The 13,083-nt window shown below is 45.0% G+C and overlaps 2 protein-coding genes across 2 annotated transcripts in view; one reads left to right on the forward strand and one right to left on the reverse strand.

Moving 5' to 3' along the window:
* The first annotated feature begins 3,966 nt into the window (after positions 1–3,966).
* Positions 3,967–5,812, forward strand: hexim1 (HEXIM P-TEFb complex subunit 1). The gene has a single exon (XM_054607958.1). It carries the CDS (start codon positions 4,275–4,277, stop codon positions 5,310–5,312), a length of 1,038 nt encoding a protein of 345 aa, XP_054463933.1. The 5' UTR covers positions 3,967–4,274; the 3' UTR covers positions 5,313–5,812.
* Positions 5,813–6,576: 764 nt separating this feature from the next.
* arhgap23a (Rho GTPase activating protein 23a) overlaps positions 6,577–13,083 on the reverse strand; it is a 67,306-nt gene continuing 60,799 nt past the window's right edge. Inside the window, 2 exon segments of the mRNA XM_054607431.1 lie at positions 6,577–10,564; positions 10,705–10,736. Of these exon segments, the coding sequence (XP_054463406.1) occupies positions 9,128–10,564; positions 10,705–10,736 (1,469 nt within the window). The 3' untranslated portion in view covers positions 6,577–9,127.

Genomic DNA, 13,083 nt, shown 5'->3' on the forward strand with positions numbered 1-13,083 from the left:
GACCCACTGCACGGACCACGGATGGTCAAGTTCGTGAACACGAGTAAATGTACTCAAGTACCGTAGTTTATACTTCTATCCCACTACATTTCAGAGAAATACATTGTACGTTTCACTCCAAAATTTTGGTATTACTTAAAGTTGCAGATTTAGATTAATAGCACAAAACACAATCAACAAATACACAATTATGTATTATTATTATTATTATAGGTTAAGACAAGGCTTTATTGATCGTTGTGGATAAATTCACAAGCCCCCTGTAGTTTATATAAAGTAATTCAACTAGCTCCCCCTTTGCCGGCTGCATGTACACTTTAATGCATCAGTATTATAATATATCCTAAACTAAATTGATATTCTATTGTTCTGCATAATGAGTACTTTTGTACTTTTACTTAACAGGATTTCAAACAGTAATTCAACAATAAGGTCTCAATTTAATAATAGGAGTACTTCGTCCACCACTGAATAAGATGGTTCAAGCAATACAATATGATTGAATAAGATGGAATAATGACTGCTTAATGTTAATGTTTAATTTTCCCCACTACAAATGGTAGGTTAAGGTACAAACACTGTATGCATTCACCTTTATTGTGCAAAGAGGTGTTTACCTAACTAACCAAACAGAGATATTGACGATTGGGCTTTAAATACACTCCTTACACTTTAGGCGGAAAGACAATAATGCAAACTTGTCAAATATTATTTACTTTACCTGTGTACAGATGGTTGTCTGAGTGTTGGTGACCATTGCCTGAAGGTAATTGTTTGCCTTTTATTTTACACCACAACATCTGTGGTCATCTAATAACTTTTATATTTTCAAGGCGAGGTTCATGAAGACAACCCATGTCCTTGGGGCCGCTGAATGTGTGGAGGGGGATAATATAGATCAGGAGATTACAAAACATGCTTACTTGTTGGTCAGAGTAAACAGGTACTAACAGCATATAAATATTCAATATTCAATCCTTTATACCAATCAGTTAGAGTGCAGTGCCCCCTGCTGTCCATGACAAGAAAGTGCAAATATCTTAACAACAACAATCAATTCTCTTCAAATCCCATTTATCTTGTACGGCCAGATGTATCTACATGGATCTAAATGGTGATGTGCTGTATAAAAATATTAAACCTAGACTTGATTATTTTGTGTAACTGCATGGAGACGTGCCCACAGTAACAGAGCAGTGGCTGGAAACTTAATCAAGTCTTAGTAATGGAGTTATAACAGAGAGCAGAGAGGGACAGAGCTCAGCTGGGTGGTCTGAAACTGGTCCTGTCAGGAAGAACACAAAATATAATTTTCCCTGATCCGCAGAAATCCACAAGCTCACACACATACGTACACAAACAAGCAGGTTCGGTCGGTGGGAGTCACTTAAAATGACATGTTTCTCTCACTCAGTCAGTCAGTTATTGCAGATGATGTATCCAGTGCAACAAATGTCTTCATGGAAATTTAAGAAAAAACCCAGCCCCCCCTGTACTCAGATGGATATCAGCCATTGCTTAAATGTATACTCCAAGGCCATGTGTGTAGCCTAAAACAATTTGTATCTTTCATCCCCTCTCAATTGCAGCAACAACCATGTTAGACAGGGTGAGAGATTAAGTCATGCCTGCTAATCCTCACAAGCTGTGATATATGGAGGAGCAGCTCTGGTTCTGTAGCTCCACCGCCCCTTGATTTGAGAATATGGGGACCCTTTGTATGATTTCTCAATCTCCATTGTCATTAGGCTTTATATTAACTGGAACATATCACGTCTTCCTCAAAGGATTTCCAGCTCTGCTTGCTTATATGCCAGAGCTGTAACTCTGCCTGATTCTATTAGTAGAAACAGTAGGCCTGTGTTGTTTGTAGCCATTGGATTCTCTGTGTTTGCAAGCAGTGTTAGGAGACCCATCATACGAGGACTGATTTACGCATTTCATACATTAATACAATTGGTTTGTGGAAACTAAAGAGTGTAGGCCTGTGGGTGTGCATGGTATAGTGACACATGCACAGTTAAAGATGAAGTCAGTGTATTGACTAGCAATTATACACAGTGGGACATTAACTGTGCAAATCTACTAGTATGTGAATGGGAAATGTGCAATAGGAACAGATTAATCCCAAAACAATATTAAGATATTATTAAGATAGCCTATAACTAGGTTATAATTTATTGCTTTATTAAACAATAATTAAATTCAACAGAAGTCGAGAACAGTTATAATAAAAGTTATGGAAAATGTATGAGTAAAGTGTTAGCTCAGCGTGTAAAACTCAACTAAAGCTGGCTAAACATCAGTAAACTAAAGGAAAGCTTCTGTGCTGCCTTGCACGATCGGGGACCGTCTACTTCCTGAAACTAAAGTAGTTCATCGAGACTTCCAGTTCACGGATTAATACCGTGTTTTTTTTTTTAAATAAGCACTACTTATAACCTGATGACACACATTTACAGACTGTGGTACATACTGATCCGAGAGAACATCACCATCACTCGTAATTATTTAGTAAATCTTTCGGGTAACATTACGTTCCAGCAACTACGCTGCCCCAGTATAAACACATTGGCCTAGTTAGCAAATGGCTAACGTTAGCAACCTCTGTAGCTAGTTAGTTGTCTTGTTATTTATTTACTTCGTTGCGTGCTCGCTGTAGCTTTTGTCGACAAATACACACTTTGATTGCACCTGGTTAACTAATACATTAACGTTAGCACACACGTTTGATACCTTGGCTTTATGTACAGTATGGCGTTACTAGCTTAGCCCTGGACAGAAACAACTTGATTTGCAACACCGTCGTGCTCCCGTCTACACGTTTATTTTGGCTGCAGCGTGAGTGCGTGTAGCTACACACTTTATGAATCAATGCATTGTTTAGTTTGGGAGAGACACAACGTAGTTCTCATGCGCTAACCGACGTTAACGTTCAGCTAGCTAGCATACCCTTAGCTGTTACCACGACTACAGAGTGTCAATCTAACACTGCATTCTAGAACGTGGGCTGCGCAGAAACACTCAAAACTGATCTACACCACTCCGTCCACTGGTAACAGGATTATTGAGGAAGTGTGAGACCGCCTGACCCACCCTTTAATAACGAGGGGCTCGGAGCTGTGCTCGTAGCGGCAGCTTGACAATAAATGTCGTTTGTTTACGCCGATTCCAGAGTTCACCCGAGCCCCCGTCCCACAGTGTATCACTCCGCACCACACACAGGATATTCACTCCGACACGTTTAATGATCCGACTGTCACCACGGTGACGCATGTTAATGCCACTAAACATGACAGATAATTGCATTTTGATTTTAAGCTGTTTGTGGGTATATTTCAGTGTGAACATTTAACACGGACTAGTTTCCGTAAGAGGTTTTCTGCATTTTGCATAAAATGGAGGAGGGTTTTCACTGTATTACTAATTCAGCGTTAGACTGCGTGCTCTGCAAAGGAAAGTAAGCCCCGTGGATCCTACGTATTAAGTGTGCTTATTGGTTCCAGTTGTCATATGATGTCGTTCGACGGTAATTAAATTAACTTTAATTTCGTAACTTTTCTCCTTGCCCCCTTTATTCGCAGATGGGCTCGTCCACATAATGCTCCGGACTGCTTTCTTGGTGTGGATTACGTACTTTTGAGTGACTACTGGACTGTCCAATCAGAAAATACTTGAAGCTTAGCAACAGCAAAGATATCCTCTTGTCCAATCAACTACGAGGGGGATGGATCGTATCGCGCCCGAGTATCTACCATTTGATTGGTTGAAATGTACATCACTTACGGGGGACTTGTGGACTATGTGGTTCGCTGTGGCGGCGTCCGACTGCGCTTCATTGAAATCGAACCACATGTCCCACAATGCACCGCGGGTTACGAACGGCTGCATCCGCACGGCTAGAGGCGGAGCCGCTATATAAACACGAGCTCCCTCTTCTTGAGTAGCACACTGGACACTGTTGTGACGGCGAAACGTCGTCTCCGGGTGAACGATAGTTCTGACAGCAGCGAAACAGTTAATGGTAGTTAGCGACAGTTGCTCTGACAAACCCTTTGAGGAGTAACAAGTGTTTACTCCTCACAAGTTTACTTTTTAACCTGTGAACGAGTGTTTGTTTTCAAACTCAAACTTTCTTTAGGGATTCCTAGAATACCTACATTTAGTTTAAACCAGTTTAACGCATTTTAACGAACTTTTGAAGCTCAATTCTGAGAACAAGAGCCCCGTGTGTAGAATGTGCTGAGAAGGGGCCGTCGGAGCGGGACATCGGGATGGCAGAGCCGGCGGAGCGGACCCGTCACCTGAACACGTCGGGCAGCCCATCAGGTGGGAGCAGCGGAGACGCGTTGGAGCATCTCCCAGCCAGAAACCGAGGCCGACCGGAGAACGGCAGCAGGGGGCGACAGAGGGCGCAGAAGCAGCGGCAGCGGGCGGAGAGCTGCGGGGACATCAACACAGACAAGTTGTGGCAGCGGAGAGGCGGACAGAGGGGGGTGTGCCCCATCGCAGCCCGGCCCCAGATGAAGGCTGACGTCCAGGCGGCGGGGGACGGAGAGCACAACCCGCTGGAGGAGACCCTGCAGCAGGAGGACAGTCACATCGACTCCGACACCGGCTTGGACGCGCGTCTGGGCAAGAAGCGGCACCGGCGCAGGACCTCCAAGAAGAAGCGCAGCTGGAAGCCGTACTACAAGCTGAGCTGGGACGAGAGGAAGGCTCTGGAGGAGAAGGAGACGGCCCGGGCGTCCCGGCTGAGGGAGGAGATGTTCGCCAAGGGGCTCCCCGTGGCCCCCTACAACACCACACAGTTCCTCATGGACGAGCACGACCGGGAGGAGCCCGACCTGAACACCGAGGCCGGGGTCAGGCGACCCTCGGGGGTGGGCAGCCGCGCGGAGGACACCGGCAGCGAAGAGGAGGTTTTGGACAACAACAACGAGGAGGAGGACGAGGATCCCGGCAGCGGGGGAGGCAGCGACGGCATCGGGAGACCCGGCAACGCAGGCGGGGAGTTTCTCCAGAGAGACTTTTCCGAGACCTACGAGATGTACCACGTCGAGAGCCTGCAGAATATGACCAAGCAGGAGCTGGTGCAGGAGTACCTGGAGCTGGAGAAGTGCATGTCCCGGCTGGAGGAGGAGAACAACCGGCTGAGGCGCGCCGTGGAGCCCGGGGGTCTGACCGTGGAGAGCTCCCTGGTCCGGCTCCGGGAGCTGGAGCGGGAGATGGAGAGACTGAGGGCCCAGAACACGGAGCTGCTCCTGCAGAGCCGGCCCGGCAGTGACAGGGGCCAGGTGGCGACCAATTAAAGGACGCAGGTCACGTGGGGGGTGTGGGTGGGGGGGGGCTTTTCAAAAAGGTAAAATATGGGACTGCTGCGTTAAAAAAAAAAAATCAGTTTTCTGTAATCAGTTTGTCATCTGGACGACACGTCCCCGCATTGCAATGCAATACTTGCCGTTTCTTTTCTATTTGGACTGTAAGGGTGTCCTGTTCAATTTTCCTTTTTTCCAAGAAGAAATGTAAATATTTCCCAAAAAGAAACGAGATTCTTTTTTTTTTTTTTATAAAGAGAAAGTATTTGACAACACGATAATATTTTGTTCGTTTCCCGGATCAACTAATCTACTGTTCCGTACTTTGAATTTAAAATAAACATGTAATGTTGCAATTTCCTCAAAACCGAAATAACAAAATTACAGCTAATTGGGGGTCAGCTTTCAAAGACTGTTTTTGCAGAAGTCAATTCCGGAGTGAATATTTTAACAGTTGTGTGTTAACAATAAGTTCAAATAAAAAATATTTGAAATTCTGTTGTCATGTGTTGTTAAAAAAAAAAAAAAAAAAAAAAAAAAAAAAAAAAAAAAGCCTGCTCTAAAACTACAGGAAGCGGTTAATAAAAGCAGCAGAGTGAAACCGTGCTGGCTTTAGTTACAAACAGTCAGTAAGCTTCGTCTCGTGAAGACCCTGCGACGGACCAGACAGACAGACAGACATCAGCGGGCTCCGAAGAGGAAGAATACCCGGACTGGAGGAGGGGGGATGGGATATGATGGAGATGCTCTTTATGAAGGTTAACCCACTCCCAGTTTAATCAGGCGAGGAAGATGCAAGAGGAAATGCTAAATAGTTTTGTTTTTTCCCCCACTACTTTGAAACAAATTGTGTTCACGAGAGCAGAGCTGGTGATCTCAATAGTCAAATACTCTGCTGAAAATGGTGTTTATTAAAGCTCTATATTTCTAGAATTATCATATTTTTCAGTAGATTACCAGAATTACAGCTAATGATCACAGTTAACATGAATATTCAATTATTCGTGTTAGTTAAAAACACAAAGTCTCAGTTGTGCTTTGTGTGTAGTTGAGATGAAGTTTCCTTCACGCGCAGTGCCCCCTGTGCCGTTCTCCCCGTGAGGAGGCAGTGTTCCTCTGCACCCACTAGATGGCGCCATTCAGCTCCTGTTTTAAGTGTCTGCCGGTAAACATGAGCCTCATCCTCCCCTGCAGAAGTTTGCACAATCCTAAGCTCTCTTAAAAACAAACACAGGTGAGAAATTCGTTTTAAACATAGTTCTGTTTATTTACATCATATAACCTTGCTTTAAAGCACACATCCATGAGGGAAATGGTTTCAGGCGGACGACCTTTAAGTCCAGTCATTTTTCATATTAGTTATACTCCAAAAAGCAATTCCAAATGTACACAATACAATATGTTACATATTAAGAAAGTATGTACAAAAAGACTTTTAAAAATACAACAATGAAACATAAGGTAAGAATCAAATTTCAGACAGCACGCCCAACTTGTTGAGTTTTCCTTTTTGATGAAGTCATAGGTTGTTAGTTCATCTGTGAGAAATTGGATGAGGTCTGACATGACCTAATGCCGGTTTAGAGTAGGGCTTGTTAGATGTACCATATTCACACACTGTGGATCACTAGGCAGAGAGAGATGTTCAGAAAAGCAGCTGAGAGAGTACTATGCCTCGTAGCAGCGTCGGTAATAGCTGTTAATGCCTGTGTTAAAAGGCAAAGAGAGTGCATAGACATGTCCTTGGCTTAAAGTGTGCTTTTCACATCTTTTTTTTTTTCTTAGTTAGACCGCTTGTATTAAATGTACACATCTTTGGGTCAGTGCCTTAGTTATACCATCAACCACAGGAGAGAAGGGCCGAGACCCAGAAACAACAAAAGGAAACGGAAAGATAAGAACCGACCATGGCACTGCAGAACAAAAACACATTCCAGAAATCAGGCACTTGTAGAAAAAAAAATCTTGAGGTAAGACAATACTATAACTTATCATTTATTATTATTATTATTATTTTTCACGGGGTTATTTGGTCAGATGAAAATAAGTGTCATGACTGAGGAAGTCACACCTCCTGTTTGTGTTATTTTGTGATGGCAAATCAAGACGAGAGCTGAGAACAATAGATTCATTGTGTATTTTGTTCGCTCTAATGTACCATTTCCCCAGTCAGGTAGGATTTATTAGAGCCTGACCTTATGGAAAAGTCTTCCTCATGTAAACCCCTAAGGTAATAAACGTGCAGACAGACGAACTCTCGGAGGGGATGGGATGAAAACACATGAAGATCACCGCCAACTGAGGTGAAAATGTGTCCGTTTGTATGCGCTACACAATAATTCTAACAGTCTGTTAAACCCCTCCAGGCTTCTCTTTTACAAGAAGGAACATTCTTCGACTTGAGCTCAGTAAATATGAGCAGATCTGTAGAGGAATTGCTCAGTAAACCCAGACATGAACCACAAAACAAACAAGTTCAGCCGTCACAGTGTGGCGCTGTGCTGCCTGCAAACTGCCCAATATACTGTTATGACTACCAGATTTCTTCTCTTGCTACATGTCGTTGTAAGATGATTTGTGTACACGTTGATGCAACATTGTTGGAAGTACAATCACCAGAGATACTTATTTATAAGACTATATCTCATGAGATAAAGGTTTTCTGCACAGTGCTGAGAATCGAAGAGGAAGGCCATCTATGAGGAAATAATTAGCAGGTTTAGTCATGTTTATCTTGTCTCCTGTGAACAGGTACACCCAGATGAAATAACAATAAAAGTACTTTTTTTTAACTTTAATACAAAATATATATAATATATATATATTGAATATAAAACAAAAAAAAAGAATATATTAAGGGAAACATTTCAAGTAACATCTTGAAAGAAATGACTTGTGCACTTGTACGCACTTTTGTAAACCATAAAAAAAGGAACTAAAAAAAGTAAAAACAAATATGATAACATAATATTTATATTTACAAGGTTAACTTAACAAGGCTTTGTACAAATGTTACAAAAATTGTTCGACACAAACACCTGCACGCTCAGACATGATCACAAATATTGTTGCGCAAACACACACATGAACATTATTAACAAGTAGAGAGAGAGAGACGAATGTATGCGTGTGTGTTTGGAGATTACTGTGTCTATTGTTTGGAGTATAAATGAGCGATTACAGTGTCTGTGGTCTGAGGAGGAACACAATAGAAAGACTGATGTGAAAAATCAGTTGAGAGTTTTAAACTGACCAATAACTTTTTTTGTAATGAGAAGTGTCTGCGTGGCGTTGACTGTCTCTTCTGGCTCACTGAAATAGGTTCAGAGAATTGTTGTCATAGTTACCGCTAAACCCCACTTTGATAAAGAAGCACCATTCTCTCAAGAACCAGAGTGACGGTGCATGTTCAGCATCCGGCCCTGGTCACTTGTAGGAATTCAACTCTTTCATTTATTCTGTCTGTGAGAAGGAAGGCAGAGAAGACGGGAAGGATGCTCGGGTTATCACTCAAATGAGAATTCTTGGCTGTGACTTTGATTGTGATGAGGTCTGTTTGTGTCTCTGTATTATTTCTATAAAAGCACACATTTTTGGAAAAAAAAAAGAAAAGAAAAAAGCTTTGGCAACACTGGAAAGCCCCTTGCCATGCAAATGGAGCTTATCAAAAAAGAAAAAGGGGTGGGCTGCTTTTAAAGACCTGGTCAGTGGCACACGGTGATACACCTGGCAACCAACCCTGACCCTTGACCCCCGGCACAGAAGCCTGGTTTCCCCTGGAGTGATGTGTGGGGTCAGCTGGCCGGGGCTCACAGGTACTGGTGGAATCTAGAGGTGGGTGCTTGACGTGTAGCCGGTCCTTGTTCGAGCCCGTCTGCATCCCGAGGCAGCCCTGGTGTTTTGACCTGGTTTTGAGTGATGGGAGACAGGGGGAAGTCACTGACGGTCAGTGGGGGTCTCTTGTCGGTGATCTCGGTCGGGGAGGCCACCACGGTGTGTCTGCGCCAGGCCCGTCTCTTCCTCCGCGTCTCCGGTGACAGCGGTTTACGCAGTCCCACAATGCGCAGGTCGTCGGCCGAGCCCAGCAGACGAGCGCGGACCTGCTCCGCTAGAGACCTGCCGCCGGGGCCGGCCGGGGTGAAGGAGGCGGCCTCGCTGGGTGGCAGGGAGGTCTTGGGCCGGGCCGGGCGCAGGCTCTCCTGGCTGCTGCCTGAGGAGGGGTTGGTTCTGGAAGTCTCCCTCCTCAGTCTGGGTGCACCGTCTGACCCGGACCCGGCCCCGTCGGCCACGGCCACGGCCCCGGACAGCTCCATCACTTCCAGAGAGCGAGCCTTGCCTTTCTCCGACTTCAGCTTCTTCCTGGCCAGAGTGTCGCACTGGATCAGCTTGTGGGAGTTGAAGGAAGGCCGCGAGTGCAGCCTGTGGGTGGTGGAGGAGGAGGAGAAGGAGGACGAGGAGGGCGTGGTGGACCGCGCCCCTCCGTCACTCCTGTCCGCGGAGTCCGGTGTGTGCGTGAGCGCTGTGGGGGGTTCGAGCAGGTTTGTGGGCGAGAGGACGGGGGGTTTGTAGTGCGTGTAGAGGAAGCTGCGCGGGGCAGCTGGCGGCTGCGTGTTCACGGGCGATGTTTGGTGTTTATCGGGTCTCTCCTGGGTGAGGGAGCGCGAGGCGAAGCCGCTCTCGTTGTCCGTCTCACTCACCAGCTCACTGTTCTCGTCGTCAGCATCATCCCCCCTGCCCTCTGACCCCAGGCTACGACCCAACGTGGAGAGGGTGGAGTAACCAGAAACGATAGAGCGAGCGTCCTCTGGAGCTTTCCACGGCGGCCCCTTCACCTCCACCCGCGCCTCCTCCTCGTGCAGCAACACGGCCGCCTGCCTTCCTCCTGCCTCCTCCTCCTCCTCTTTACAGCACAGCCGACTGGGAACAATCGCCACCGCCTCCTCTTCTACTTCCTCTTTCACTCCGCTTTCAACAACTTCCTCATCTTCCTCTTCTTCTTCTTCGTCCTCGTCCTCCTCTCCCACTGCTCGAGGAGCAGTGTCTCCCACGGGCGACTCTGCCTCCTCTTCCTCCTCTGCCCCTAAATGTCCAGCTTTGATTGGCTCGTGCTCAGAGTCGTCATCGGTGCTGCTGCCCACGCGGCGGGCGTTGTGGCGCTTCCTGCGTTTGCGGCCCGTAACAGCCGACATGATGGACAGAGTCAGGAAGTCTTTGGGTGTAAGGTCTTTCCTCGACCCCCAAGAGCCCTGTGAAAGGAAAAAAAAATGTTACTGTGACACTTTCATACATTACACTTTATATGTCTTAACTACTGCTGTTTGACAATATGTGTGTGAGTACTATAGGTACATTCAGAGTAACATTGTACCATGTAAAGAGATGTTACCTTTGATTTAGCTGAGTCACTGTTGGTTGAGTCTGGGGAGAAGAGAATAAAAACATCAGCGGGTCAGAACCATTGAAGTTAACAAAAGGCCAGAACAGTCATGGTGGAGGACACAGAGGCAGCTGGTGTCATCATCACTTTTTTTATTTTTTTTTTTTTGAAATCACAGGAAACTGCTACTGCATGTTGCACGTCTGTCTACACTTTAAAAAGGTGATGTCACAAAAGGTGTTTTCCCATCAGCTGTAAAGGGGGAAACACCCGCTGTGACATCACTGATGGGGTGGTGGCTTGAGCACAACATACTTGAAAGTTTCAGCAGACTTGTGTCCTCTACCTGATTGAAAAGAATTGAATTACAAGAGTAATTCCTTCTTCTAAATATGAAGGAACTGGCCTTCCTCTGTGCCCTCTGACCGTGACGGACCCCCAGTACAAAGACACTGATTTACACAATGATCGGGTAAGCGGGGTTTGGTGTTGGAGGCATTAGGAAACCACAGCACACACCGATGACATCACAGAAAAACACTGATGACATCAATCAGTGAAGGAAGCGTTGGGAGGCGTGAAGGCAGAAATCATTTTTAAGTCCAGTATACAAAGAAACACATTCCCTCACAACACAAACACAGAGATGCAGGATAAAAGCTTTCACATAGTATAGAATCAAAATCTTTGGAGAAACCTGAGGCTCGGCCGGGTCGGAGGCCTTTTAAAGAGCTCTGGATGGATTTGTTTCTCATGTACCAACAACGACAAAATCAATCCAGTTTGTCTTGTGTGCCGCTTCTAGATGGGGGACAAACTTTCACCCTTCATTGTCATTTTTTTGTGTTTTATGTTGGTATATATATACTTTTGCATTTCATGTGTACATAATAGTTCAATGTTTATCTTTTGTTCTTCTTTGATCTCCTTGTTTTTTGTTTATTCGTCGGTTTTTCTGTGTACTAGTGAACGGAAGAAACCGGAGTCAAATTCCTTGTATGCATAAACAATAAAGCTGATCCTGATTCTGATTCATCTGTGCTCTTTATATCATGCATCTTTATTAAAGCGTCTTTGGTTTTAACGAAACGCAGCTCAGCTCAGGTAATTCACCAGTGTTGTTGATGTTATGCTCCTGCTGATGGAGGAGAAGCAGCCTTTCACTGAGCTCAAGTCTCATGTGTTTGAAGATTGATGTATATATACATCAATCACCATTTCTGGAAACAGCTATGGTATCAATGACAAAACTTTAGCAGTGGAAATATTGCTCAAATTTCTAGCCAGGTGAAAGAATCTGAATCGGTCAGTTAATGTTAAAATATCAAAGCTCATCTTCTCTTGTTTTGCTAAATTTCCGAGGGATTTTATTTTAAAAAGGTCACTTCTGGAGACTGTAAAGTCCTTTGAGGCCAATGTGTGCTTTGGATTTTGGCCTATATAAAAGGACTCGCCCTATTCTTTGCGTGCAGACATCACCATGCAGCTTGCTTTAATGTTGGCTTGGACCTCAAATAAGCAACATTTGGGGAAACTAGTGGTTTTTGTTTGGAAGTTCACATGTGATACAAAAACCGAGGAGAAAGGGTGAAAGTGGGGGCCACCAGTGAACAACACACAAACAAATTCAGATTATATCTCAGATGTCATGGGGCATTAAAAACAGAATGTCAGAAACGGCGCCATCTAGAGTCCCTTTGGAGCGGGGCATGAGGAGCCTGATGATTGGTCTACACTGACTGAAATTGCCCGTAGGATGAGTGGAGCAAAACGCTCGACAACAAGAGCCACTAGTGAGGAACTCGTCTCTCTCAGCGACACACCACAGTTTACACTCCGGTGTCAGATACAACAGCTTTGACAGGCCGTTAATTCATTAGTCGGACTCGGGCTACACTTAAGTGACATGTTCTTACAGGGAGCTCCGTCTGACACTGAGAGGGAGACACTGAATCTAAGGAGGGTAATGGAGACCATGGAGACACCAACCATCACCAACACTAACACCCTCTCTCACCCACACAAACACACATTATTTCACTTTCACAATATGATATACAGACTCGGTTGCACACACACACACACACACACACACACACACACGCACACACACGTATTGCCAGGGGAGTTCCCATCCTACCGCAGTGGCTGCTCCACAGGCTCAGCTAAGAGAAGGAAATGCAGAAACGTACAGAGAAAGTGAAAGATGAGCAACGTTGGGGGGAAGAGGTCAGCAGAATAGAGAGAAGTGTAGGTACGCTAATAAAACACAGAAACACTCCGAGTACTAATGGATGACAGACTTTTATTTTTTATGGCGCGTTCCATTTCTGTTGGAAAAGAGGGAATTCTGGCTTTAAATTGGGACAAACTTACGAGGAGGGATCT

The sequence above is a fragment of the Anoplopoma fimbria genome, chromosome 11 (genome assembly GCF_027596085.1).
Source record: "Anoplopoma fimbria isolate UVic2021 breed Golden Eagle Sablefish chromosome 11, Afim_UVic_2022, whole genome shotgun sequence".
Classification (NCBI taxonomy): domain Eukaryota; kingdom Metazoa; phylum Chordata; class Actinopteri; order Perciformes; family Anoplopomatidae; genus Anoplopoma; species Anoplopoma fimbria.